General features: G+C 44.4%; 1 protein-coding gene across 1 annotated transcript; it reads right to left on the bottom strand.

The window, feature by feature from the left end:
* Window positions 1-1,304: 1,304 nt before the first annotated feature.
* Window positions 1,305-9,901, bottom strand: PPIC (peptidylprolyl isomerase C; the record flags this gene model as incomplete). Its single annotated transcript, XM_082337499.1, has 5 exons — window positions 1,305-1,814; window positions 3,264-3,448; window positions 5,113-5,206; window positions 5,695-5,808; window positions 9,794-9,901. The coding sequence occupies 5 exons, from the start codon at window positions 9,899-9,901 to the stop codon at window positions 1,686-1,688; spliced, it is 630 nt and encodes a 209-aa protein (XP_082193625.1). The 3' UTR covers window positions 1,305-1,685.
* Between the last annotated feature and the right edge of the window lie 2,103 nt (window positions 9,902-12,004).

The following is a 12,004-nucleotide window of genomic DNA, read 5'->3' as shown; positions in this document are numbered from 1 at the left end:
AAGGCAGGCCTGTGACTGCAGCACTTGTTCTGGTAGCAGAACTCTCTATGCTGTCTGCTGGATCACCCTCCCAGAAAGCTTTCAGCTACTCCTGGAAAGCTATTTGGGCAAGGGAGTCTGAGGCATTCTCGCTCTTACTTCCTAACACTGCTTCCCAGTGCTGCTTTTCAGAGAATTTTACTTTAAACACTTAGTAGAAAGAAAAATGAAGAGGAGTAAAATGGAAGTCTGATTGTCTAGTACTAAGCAAATTTAGAGGCCCTCGACAAGTTCTCCTCTAGCTCTGTTTCAAAGAGGACAGTAATCCTTTCACAGGTCTCTGGAAAAAAGTGTCAGTATTTACCCTCAGGAGAGGCCCCAGGACTGTGGATGGTGAACCAGCAGAAGCACCCGTGGAACTACAAATGACGTGTCAGGAGGACCTGAGGTAAATCCCTGCCACAGCATTTTCCCGTTTCCTTGCGAGGGGGGTGCCAGCAGGCACCTACCAGCTCTGTGCTGTAGTACTCGCTCTTCCCCTGCACCACTCCAAGTCTGGATACCTCGCGTGGGCTCCAGGACACCCTTCGGGAAACTAGGCACTACAAAGAGAAGTGGTGTGCTGCCTGCTGCACGGCTGGATGAATCCTTCATCAGATCTTGGCATCAGCTCTTCTATCTTCAGTTCTGAAACACTGGAAACTCAAGAGAAAAAATCTGCATCTCTTTCCTGTGCAGCAATATGTAGCTCATTGAAGAACCCAACAAACACAGCTGTCTCTAAGTGGTACCTTACACTGACCTTGTTTAAAAGCTACCAGTTAAGCTGTCAGCTTAAGAGTTATTTAAGAAGCATTACAAAAATAATGAACCTAAAGTTGCATCCCTGACATATAGCAATACTGCAAGAAAAAGCATTTGAGCTTTATCATAAATAACATTAGCTAGGTGTTATAAAATTCACTGTGCTGTAAAACAAGGACTCTTTGTTTTAATCAGTTTCTAACGATCTTATTTAACAATAGACAGAGCTGCTCTTTCTGGATTACAGGATTGTATCTGAATACTGTGGTTTTTTGAAAGACACCAGGGACTTTATCTGACATGTTAAGATTAGAGAAATTTACCATCCCTGCTCTAACCTTACAACCTCAGTTCCTAAAAAGCAGCACGCCCTGTGTATTTTGCAGAATCAGCTGAGGTAAGAAAAAAGGCCTTGGGGAGCAGGGAATAAAAAAACCTCTTCATTAAGCATTTACTTGAAATCAAAGTTTATTTATTCAAAACACTTCTGTATTTTACTTTTTTTTCATTTTTAAAAATGTTGATACTGTTACAGAAAAGAATAAAGAAAAAATATTTTCAGTTGAAAAGGCGGAAACAAATATTGCAAAAATTTCCAAAGAGAACAAAATGACTGCATTTCAACCCTTGAAAAAACAGAAGTACTTCTAAAACTTTTCATGAAAGACTTTTTCTGCAAGATCTAGGATTTAGTCGGCTATGACTTGAATTTCAAGGAGTGACAGTTCCATCAAGCTGTTACAGAAATGGTCATATCGTCTATGTAGTTAGCAAATGGTAAGTATTGTCTAAATATAGCCTCATATGTTTTGAGGAGAAAACTCAATGGATAGTTGAGATTGGTCAAAAACAAGCCTTAAAGAAAAGTGATTAAGTTTTACTTTCCATTCTGGCTGTTGGTCTCACCAGTCACCTACTTCAACTACAAATGGTTCTTTTACAGCTATTTTGCCACTGTTCACAATCACACAGTCTTGAAGGGGCCGGTCATGTTCGTCTGTCTGCTGGAGTTCTATAGAGTGCACCACAGACTGTTAAAAAAAAAAAAAGGAAAACAAAAAGAAAAAAAGAGTTCAGTTTAGCCAAGGAAACTCCAGTGACTCAAGTCTGGTACCAGGTAAACAACTAAGTGCTCCTAGCATTATTATTTATTACGCAACTTCTGAATAAAGACCTTTACCCTGCTGAGTTCCCACATGCTTTTTTTTTTTTTTTTTTACACGTTAACAGTTGTGCCACTCTGCAACCCACACACAGTTGACAGAAGCACATGGAAGGCTGTTTGCCCTTCTATAAAAACTTCAGCCAACAAGAATATTTTGAAGGGGCAACTAAAAATATCCTTTCAGCTGATCAACCTAGCCCATACAGGGTCTATCTGTAGCCTATGAGCAGAAAGTGACTCCAGAGATCATAAAGAATGAGCAGTACTTATTTTTCTATTTGTACAGCGTAACTGTGCTTCTAGAAATCTAATGACTGCTTTTACCTTTAGTATAACACACACACACACAGACACAGACACAGACACACACACAGATTTTAAGGGTGGTACCATGCCCTTCAGTCAGACAGGTACAGGTAAACTACCAGCCTCACACTAGGCAACTAATTAAAGTAGTATTTTTAAAGGACAAAATTCAGTTAGGAATATTTACTACCTGGCTTTGGATATCTGTCCATTAATCTAACTAAACTAAAACTTAGTCTAAGTCTGTCCTCAAAAATTTTCAGCTACTACTGTAGCTCATGAATTCAATATGAATGTGGGAGTGAGGGGCAAGTGTTCTGATGAGGTTTTCAAACTCCTCAAAGAACTGGTCAGTGCAGCAGTTCATGTTTCCCCCATTCATTTCAAAACACGGATTAAATGGAATAATTCAAAAGGAAAACCAGACTACTAAAAGTATAATCAGTTGGAAGTCCCATTTTTAAACTTAAATTCTATTTGGCCTTTGATCAGTTTTGCAGCTGTGTACAGTCTGAGAGAATTAACTAGATTTTTTTTTTTAAATAGATCTGAATATATGTGTTTGTATACTTTACATTCACATGCTTCTGAAAACCCTAATAGTGAAAGTGTTATCCGTAACTAGCACATGCTACAAAATTAGATTTTAGCTTGTAGAAATACAATTATTTCACGGCTAACAGCGTTAGTGAAAGGGGGACCTGAACTTATTCCATCTGTAATCTGCAAAGGTGTCAGTGTTGATTTCAGTGGTTAGTGGTCCGAAACAAGAGCTGTGAAAGCCAAAGGCATGATTTAAGTTTCCATTTCTGCAGTCACCATTTGCTATTTCAGTTCTAAATCGTCCAGCTCCAGGCTCTTCACAATCGTTTTCTACCACGTACATATTAGATAAGCACTCAATTGTTTTGAGCCACAATGGTATAAGTTAGTTACGCTAACACAGATGTAACGTGCCAGAATTTGTCCAGATTTTCTTGGATTTATCTTGCTACTACTTTTAGCTTACCATTCCATCAAGGACTTTGCCAAATACTACATGTTTTCCATCTAACCAGGAAGGCTTTGTCACACTGATGAAGAACTGGGATCCGTTGGTGTCTGGGCCAGAATTAGCCATGCTAACCCATCCAATTCCATAGTGTTTGAGCTTGAAGTTCTCATCTGGAAACCTTTCTCCATAGATGCTTCTTCCTACAACACAATATAAGAAAGCAAACTTTAAAAAAAAAATCAAATGAAAACAAACGCTTTTTGTTCAAAAATGGGAAAAACAAAGTATAAATTCAGGACTTCAAGATTCATTGTTTGAGTAAGCACAGCACCATCACTGTTCCATCATCAGTGATTCCATAACTAAAAGCATTTTGTGTGTAAAGAAAAAGAAAAGCTAAGACACGACATATAAGAAGAGAATATTTAAAGCTGATGATGCTTTATCCTTCGAACTTAACAAGCAAGCCGAGTACCTTCAAAGGTCCTGCTTACATCCAGCACTGAAAAATAGTATACTTCACCCCGTTCAACAAATTTAAATTACATAATTATGGCTGCTAAAAATAAGGCTGCCATGTTTTGTGACAATTTTAGTCTTTACTTTTACAACTTTTCCTCCTAAGAAGAAATTGCTTTAGACATGTTTAGAAATATATGAAGACCAAATGGAAGTTAGCCTAAAAGAGTCAGTGTGGATTTGTACAATCATTACATAAGGATTTTTCTAAAATAGTTCAGATGAGAAAACATTTGAGTCCTGTTTAAACCACCATCACTGTGAAAAAAAAAGGCTGCCTGTCTCATTTTTACTTGTACAGTGCCTAGCACAATGGGAGCACTGCTCCCAACACTGCCAGATACTACCCCAATAAACAGTATTAGCAGCCAAACAAACACTGCCTACCTTTAATGCTAAAACTGCGTCTTTGGTATTTTAGCCTTTCCCATTGTTCGCTGCAAGGAAAAGGAACGTGCGTTTTCCATTCTGTTCCAGTAGGGAAATCACTAACACTGTATGCAGGCAGTTCAAATTGTAGCACGTGAAGAATGTGCGTGTAAAGGAAGAGAAGAAATCAGAAGCCAGAATGCATGCAATGCAAGAGATGCTGCACTGGGATTGCGCTCCTTAGCGGACTGAACTGGTCTTCTGGAGGCTCAGGAGGGAGAAGTGATTGATAGACACAGCCAGAACTCACACCATCAGTAAGTTTATGGTTTTAATTTAGTAAGAGAAAAAAGAGGAGGGGGCGTGACCCTCATTTTCTAATTTCTCTACCCCTGTTTTGAAATTCCCTCCCACAGCACATTTCAGAAGGTTCCACAGAACTGGCTGAGCTGAGGGCAGAGGGGACAGCCTACTCCTTCCCTACCTGCCTTCCCTCTACGCGCCTTCACTGTTTCATCACAGATTAGTTTTCTGCTGGATGACTTGAACTGGTTCACGTTTACATGCAATCAATGAGTGCCCCAGGGAAGGAGCGCTGTCGCAAAGCCAGAGCAGGGGAAGGGCGGAGACATCCATCTTTTGGAGACAGTAGGTTGTAGGAGCAGCTCAGCTGGTCACGTGGCTCCAGCCCACCAGGCAAAGCCATGCTTCTTGAGTGGGGACAAGTCACAGACAGAAAAGAGCTATCTGCAAAAATTGAGGACAAAGGAAGCTCTACACATACTCATAATCAGGTAATCCAAACAATTGCAGCTTATGTTCCAAGATGCTTGGAAAAGTACTAGATGCTCTAAAACAAACATTTTTTTTTTCATTTATGTGAGCTGAAAGAATGAGGGAATATGCTGTTTTGCCCATGTTTTCAGCAGACATTCAAAGAAAGGAAAGGGAACCTGAAAGATACGAAGCATGTTACCTCCTGATCCATCTCCAGCTGTAAAGTCTCCTCCTTGAATCATGAAGTCTTTGATCACACGATGAAATTTACTTCCTTTGTATCCATATCCTCTCTAAGAAAATGAAATAATTCTTTAAATGAATACAACATCCAGTTCTATACAGTCATATGGAAATACGAATGTTGTGAATGGCCAGATTTCACAGACTATACCACCACCGGCAACAAATACTGGCAAGAAACAAACTAAACTGAGATGCAGGTGAATACAGCTGGGCTGCACTGCCAGAAAGCAGGTATTATTCAGGTGATCAAAGCCATTGTCTATTTGACTGGTGTCTGACCACAGTACCTCTACAGGCTAGATCTGCACGGCAGGGACAGATTGAGGTGGCGATATCCAACATCTCATAATTGCATCTTGTGAATCAAGCCCCACGGACCTGAGAAGATACACACCAGTGCGCAGCCTTGGGGATGGCACCCTTGCACAGGCTCCACTGAATTAAGATCAACAGTTCACAACTGAAACAGCATTAAACAAATATTTACTTCCCAATCCAAACTTGAGTACATAGTGGTAGAAAACCGCAAACGTACTTCTCCAGTTGCCAGCACAATGAAGTTCTCCACGGTCTTTGGGACAACTTTTCCAAACAATCCAATTACAATTCTGCCAACATCTTTGTCTCCAATCTTCACATCAAAGAACACCTGAACATTTTCGTGAAGAGAACAAAAGTGATACAAACATGAGCGCAACAGAAAGGCCAAGCATTTGAAAGCATAAGGTGGTAAGAAACTGCTTCTGGTTGGTCTATATTAATAGTATCCTTCAATTCCTGAGGCTGCTGTTTAAGAAAAATCCTTTCAGAGCTACCAAAATCAGATCATGCAGGAAACTGCCTGAGAACTGGTGACTATACATTTTGATTCTTATTGCTTTTAAGGGCTGCTTAAGGGCTGTGATACTGCTGTATCACAAGTTCAAAGGTAGTGTTCAAGAAGATTTTTCCAAGACATGCAGGTCTTCAAAGCTGTACGGAAAAGATGAAATATGAAAGTAAGGAAAAACAATGCTATTCCAACGTGGTGGAATAACAAGGAACCATAGTACTGACACTACCCACAAACGACAGTTTGCTATCCACTCACAATTTTCACTGTTCTAGGCATTAGTATCTATGTGATTAAGTATAGGCGAAAGCCTAAATTTCATTAAATTGACAAACAGTGGGAAGAAAATCCTACAGCTCAAGCAAGGAGCTGCCTTCCTAAACATGAATTCAAACCTGACAGAGAAATAACCAGGCTACATTTTTCAGCTGACTGCCTAAAAGCTTCAATGTAGATGTTGCTAAAAAGTAACTTCAAAAAGGCAAATGAGTTATAAAGCACTTTAATATAGTTCAGAATATATGAATGCATATTTGAATGTGCAAAAATGTTCCAACAATTACTGAAAATAGGAACAGCTGTCAGGAAATGAGGCATTTTGAAGTTCTGAAAAAGTTACATAAAGACTATTACAACTTCTAGGAAATGCAATGTGTATTCCTATGATGTGGTATTTGCTGTTCCTTGTGGCACTCGACCAAACATTACTTGTCTGCAATGCTAAGAAATTAGTCCAATAATGATAATAAATGGCCACAGTCTCCAATGTGAATGCCTCTTTCACGCTCTCCTACTAAACATTTCTACCGTTTCTTGATCTTCCGTGTGGTTTTGACTGTTGAACTTTTGGCTAACACTATAAAAGTTCTATAAAGAAAATAAAATTCCTTTTGATACACCTCATTCATTTCCTTGGCACTTGGCGCTAAATAACATACTTCTTAGATGTGTGGCTCCCAAAGTATTAACAGCACACTTTCACTAACTCCTTAACAGTTTTATAAACATATCTCTGAATTTTGCCGCCAAGGTTATCTAGGTAAGGGTATTGCCTGCCTACGTTTTCTAAATGCACCTTATTCTGCCTGGAAATGTTGTCCTAGCAGAAGGACTGCCTGAAATATATGAGCATATACAAGTGACACAACCGAGGCTACCAAACAATGACCCCAGATAGTAGTAACATCAAACACTTCCACAGACCACATGGAGAGAAGTCCATGATATAATGTAAACCTAACCCAACCAGAAGGCTTCATTCGTGGCAGAGCTGCTCACCTAAGCAGCAAACCCAGTACTTCCAAAAATCCTTGCTTCACCTTATTCTGCATTTGTGAACAAACAGTTAAGTCCCTGGCTTCCTGTCAGCACTCCGCATACCCATGCTACACGCTTGGTGATTTCTGGAAACCTCTGTGCTTCCTAATTATGCACCACGTAACATGTCTGTGCATATTTCTGGCCAGGAAATCAAATACGGAAATATCTGGTAGCCCTAGATGCCATTTTTGCATAACGAAGCCATGTTCTCTTAAGCATATTCCCTCAAGTTCTCTGGAAAGTCAATAAGCATGTAGAAACTAGTGAGCTGGTCAACACAGCAGTCTCAGATCTCCAAAAACATCTGGCCAGATTCTTCACCAAAAACTCTTTAAGAAAATAAATATTATAAATTTGCAGTCTTATTAATATTTATATAAATATTTAATCTTATTTACAATTTGCAGTAAGTATTTCAAGACTGAAATGAAAAAGAGTGCACGAGTAAGAGTGGCTGGTTCTCATGAACATATTCATACATAATTTACACAAGATGGCGTATAGCAAAACGAAAAAATGGCCAAGAGTATTCAATTATTCAGAGGAAAAAAAAAAAAAAAGAAAAAAGTTGACTGTGGAAGAAAGATCTCATGATTCCTAGAGACCAGGTAATATAATGACAAATGAACTCCTGGTAAATGCAAAATGCTGCATGTGGAAGAGGACTATACAGCCACAACAAGGGGTCCTAAATTGGCTACCACTCAGAAAAGACATCTGGAGTCACCCTGAGCAGTGTGATGAAAAGCTTGGTTCCGGGCTTGTGAAGGTCAGAGAAGGAAAATGAATGTTAGAAATAATTAAAAATGGATAAGGACAAGAGATGGCCATAATTATGCCATGGTATACATCTGTACTGTGCATTCACACCCTGAGTGCTCCATGTAATTCTGGCTTCTCTATCGCAGCATGATAAAACCAACCTAAAAAAGGTAGAGAAGAGGGCGGCACAGATGCTCAAAGATCTGGAATACCTTTTATCTGAAGAAAGATTAAATAAAACCATGCAAGCTGGAAGAGAGAAAACTGGTGTTATTTGATGAGCCCTGTAAAGTTATGACTGGCTTGGATAAGGAAAACTGGCAGCTGCAATTCTGTGTGTCACACAATGTCCCACAACGTAAGAATCAGAAAAAGGCATAAAATGAAATCCCAGACAGAAGGTCTGAAGAAGCAAAGTACTTTATGCATAATTAAACTGGAATATATTGCCAGCAGATGATCTGGAGGCCAAAGCTTATGAGATTTACCCCAAAAAAGAAATCAAATTCATGGACTAGAAGTCTATGGCAATGAAACTGTAGACAGTTGTGGCCAATGGTGGCAATGAAGTTCAGGGACAAAGGCAGAGCCCATGGCTTAGGAAGCTGAGGCCGTGCCAGAGGAAGCAGCTCTGGCCCTGCCCTGCCCTGTCACGCTTTTTCATCTTCCACCAGGAACCCGGCACTCACCCTTGAGTGTAGGTGGAAAGGTACCTGGGGGCAGAAACACGTAACCCCTACTTTATCCAAAGCCGGACTAGACATCCCGCACCAGCAAAAACTTTCTGGAAAGAGATGCTGGTGTGTTGCGATACCCAGGTGCATCCCCATCCCGCTGCCAGGCAGCACGGCCCGCAAGTCCACCTCTTGGGCAGCACCATCGGCAACGACCGCGCCTGCCCCTGGCACAAACCCCGTCCGGCCTCGGCAGGAGCCCCGCAACGCCGAGCCCCGCTGGCTCCCGGGCCACGGCTCCACTGGCAGCACGCTCCGAAGCGCGACACCGTTAGGGTTCGGCTTTAACCCACACCAGGTGCCCCAGCCTGGCGCGGGCAGGAACGACGAGGCAGAGGGGAACAAGGGGGTAATAAAATGACAGATGACAACACCGACAGTTTCAGCAAAGGGGGGGGGGGACACGGACACAAAGTAAGTCCAGCACAACTGAGCCCCAGAGCGGCTGAAGCCCCACGGCTCAGCGCAGCGCGGACGCCGCCACGCAGCCCCACAGCGACAGCAGAGACCGCAGAGGCAAGGATGCAACTACGAATTTCGAAGTCACCATTTCTGTAAGCCAGACGCTAACTGAAAGTTTGAGGTGTGCCAGTGCCTACTGAAAGGAGGCATGCCCAAAGGGGTTAAAAAAAAAAAACCAAAACCAAACCACTTATGAAACGGGAAAGTTAAGGCATTTGTCCAAGCCCTCCCCAAAGCTCCGCAGGGGCCTCCCTTCTGCCCGGAATCCGGCCCGGGACGGGGCGAGGCGGCGAGGGACCAGCTTTACACTGTAAAACCGGGGTAAAAGGCAGCCAGGCGGGCCCCAGCCTCTCAGGAACCGCCGACACCGGGCGCGGAGCTGGCAGGACAAACACCCCCTTTGGGGGCCCGCTGAGGAGACGCCACGGCCCCCTCACGACCGACCGATCCCGACTCGCCTCAGGCCGGCGCCCGCCGAGGCCTCCCGGCCGGCGGAGCCGCCCCCAGCCGCGGGCGAGAGTCACCTTGGCTGTCACGCTGGGTCCCCTCTTCTTGAAGCCCTCAGCCGCCGGGGCCAGGAAGCAAAGGCAAGCGACAGCGCCGAGGACGGCCGCCGGCCCCCCGCGGGCCATGGCGCTGAGGCGAGCGCTGTGGCGCCTGCGCCCGCCGCCGGGCGGCTCCTCCCGCGCCATGTGGCGGGGGGGCCTCCGGGGGGAGCGGCGGGGCGGTCACCCGTCCGAGTTGCGGCGGGCGCTGGCCCTGCTTAACTTCGGAGGGTGGACGGGGGGGGCGAGGCGCGGGGAGCCTGTCAGGAACGCGGGGGACCCCGCCGGGGCTGAGGTGGGCGCCGGGCGCGGTGCGGTGGCGGCCGCCGCCTTCAGACCCCGCGGCTTTCCTCCGAGCGGGTTCTCCCACTTCTTGGGTACCGGGGGCTGCCAGGGTGAGCCCCGGACCCCTGGCCGGGTTTGGGGTGGTTACGGATGGCGGGGGTGTCATGGTGCCCGTTCCTTGTGGGGCGCGCGGCGTGGGGGCGGGAAGCCGTGTGGCCTCCCCGGGGGCTCAGCCTCGCCACACAGGGGCTGGAGTTACCTGTAACGGGCTCATTAGCCCCGCTTTGGACCACAGCCAGCCCATGTACACGGGAGGGTTCCTTGAAGGTCCCCCAAGTGCGTGAAGTAGCCAAAACAGTAGATGTTCAGGGGATTATGAAAGTGATCATTGGTCTTCTTCGGGGTGTTTCATGTGCTGAGGAGAAACAGGGGCCTGTAAAGCACTTGTAATACTTCTAGTTTCCTTTGCGTTCGCAGTAGAGGTGCACTGCTTGGCACCCATGTCTGCACCCCTGGCTTTCAACAATAAGGAGCTGCACCAAATGGATTCATCAAACGCAAATGTCTTTCCCAAGCCATCGCCTACCAAGACAGGGAAGAGGGATCCCAATCTAGCAAATTACTTTACCTTTGACGCTGACCTCTTACCTTCTCTGCTCAAAAATCGTTTGCATTCAGGACCGGTCCCAAATGGTGGTGCTGCTGCAGTCCCTAGAAATTTTGCAAATTGTAATACACAGTGAAAATTGTGGCCTCCCAAGTGCCAGCATATGAAAGAAAAATAATTAGTAGATACTGATACACTGCAAGCAGGAGGCTGACAGTGGCTTATGTAAACACACTCGGGATTAAACTCAGCAGCGCTTGTGTTTCTGGCTATATGGCATAGCACCTACACAAAGAGTTTGGTGCTGGTTCCAAAGCCAGCCCAGAGCTCGGGTGGAGTGCATGAGGGAGAACAGGCTCTGCACCGCAACATCTACACTGTCATTGCCACTGAGCCTCTCATCTTGAGACTGTGCCTCAGTTCGCAGGTAGTAGACACGACAGTTGGTGCTGAAAAGTTGATATCTGCGCTGTGTGCTTTTCAGGTGGTCTGTCCAGCTACCAAATGCCCACTAGCAGTTGAAGAGTGCTGGGCGTGCTCCTGGAACACATCTTCTGCTTTAGTTTCATCTGAGAGGAATCTAGTTTGTGCATGGCAAGGCCTCTCAGCATTGAGAACCAAAGCACACTAAGTCGGGGGTGTTGGAAAGATCCACTTCAAAAGCACACTCCTGGTCCAAACTGAAAAGTACCATAGGCGTACCCTAATGCACACCTTTGACTATAGATTGGTCATAGACTGTTTTTCACAGGGGGTGTCACTTTTCTCCTGTTTTCCATTCTGCCCCACAGGCTGCCTACACTAGTGCATCTGAGTACAATGAGATTTCTCATCAGGCAACTGTAGTAAAAGTTCATTTCCCAGCCACAGCAGAGAGTGGTGGTTACTGATTCCACATTACATAGCACATGAGCAGAAATACTGAAAGATCATCTTGCTTAATTAATGACTGACACAAATAGATCCCCTTTCCTCGAGAGGTGTAAAATATCTGTGATTGTAGCTCCTCAGTCAAAGAATCACCTGGACTTAACTTTGGCAACTGACTTATGTACTGGCATTTTGTAAAACTGAGGGCTTTGCCAAAGCCCTGCCCGTTAGGAGTCGCTGTCAGCACCGAGGGCTATGGAGCTTCAGGGCGTGGTTCAAGATGTTTCCCTAGTTTCCGTGTAGCTAATTAGATCTGTTTATCTTGGTGCTGAAACAAAACTAGTTCATGTGTGTATAGGTGGTTAAAGTACTTCTTTGATCGCATTGTTAGTGGTTGCTGTATTTCACACACACATCTTTCTTTAAAT

Source organism: Platalea leucorodia, assembly GCF_965183815.1.
Source record: "Platalea leucorodia genome assembly, chromosome: Z".
In the NCBI taxonomy this organism is placed as follows: domain Eukaryota; kingdom Metazoa; phylum Chordata; class Aves; order Pelecaniformes; family Threskiornithidae; genus Platalea; species Platalea leucorodia.
This window is presented reverse-complemented; position numbering and strand designations above follow the sequence as displayed.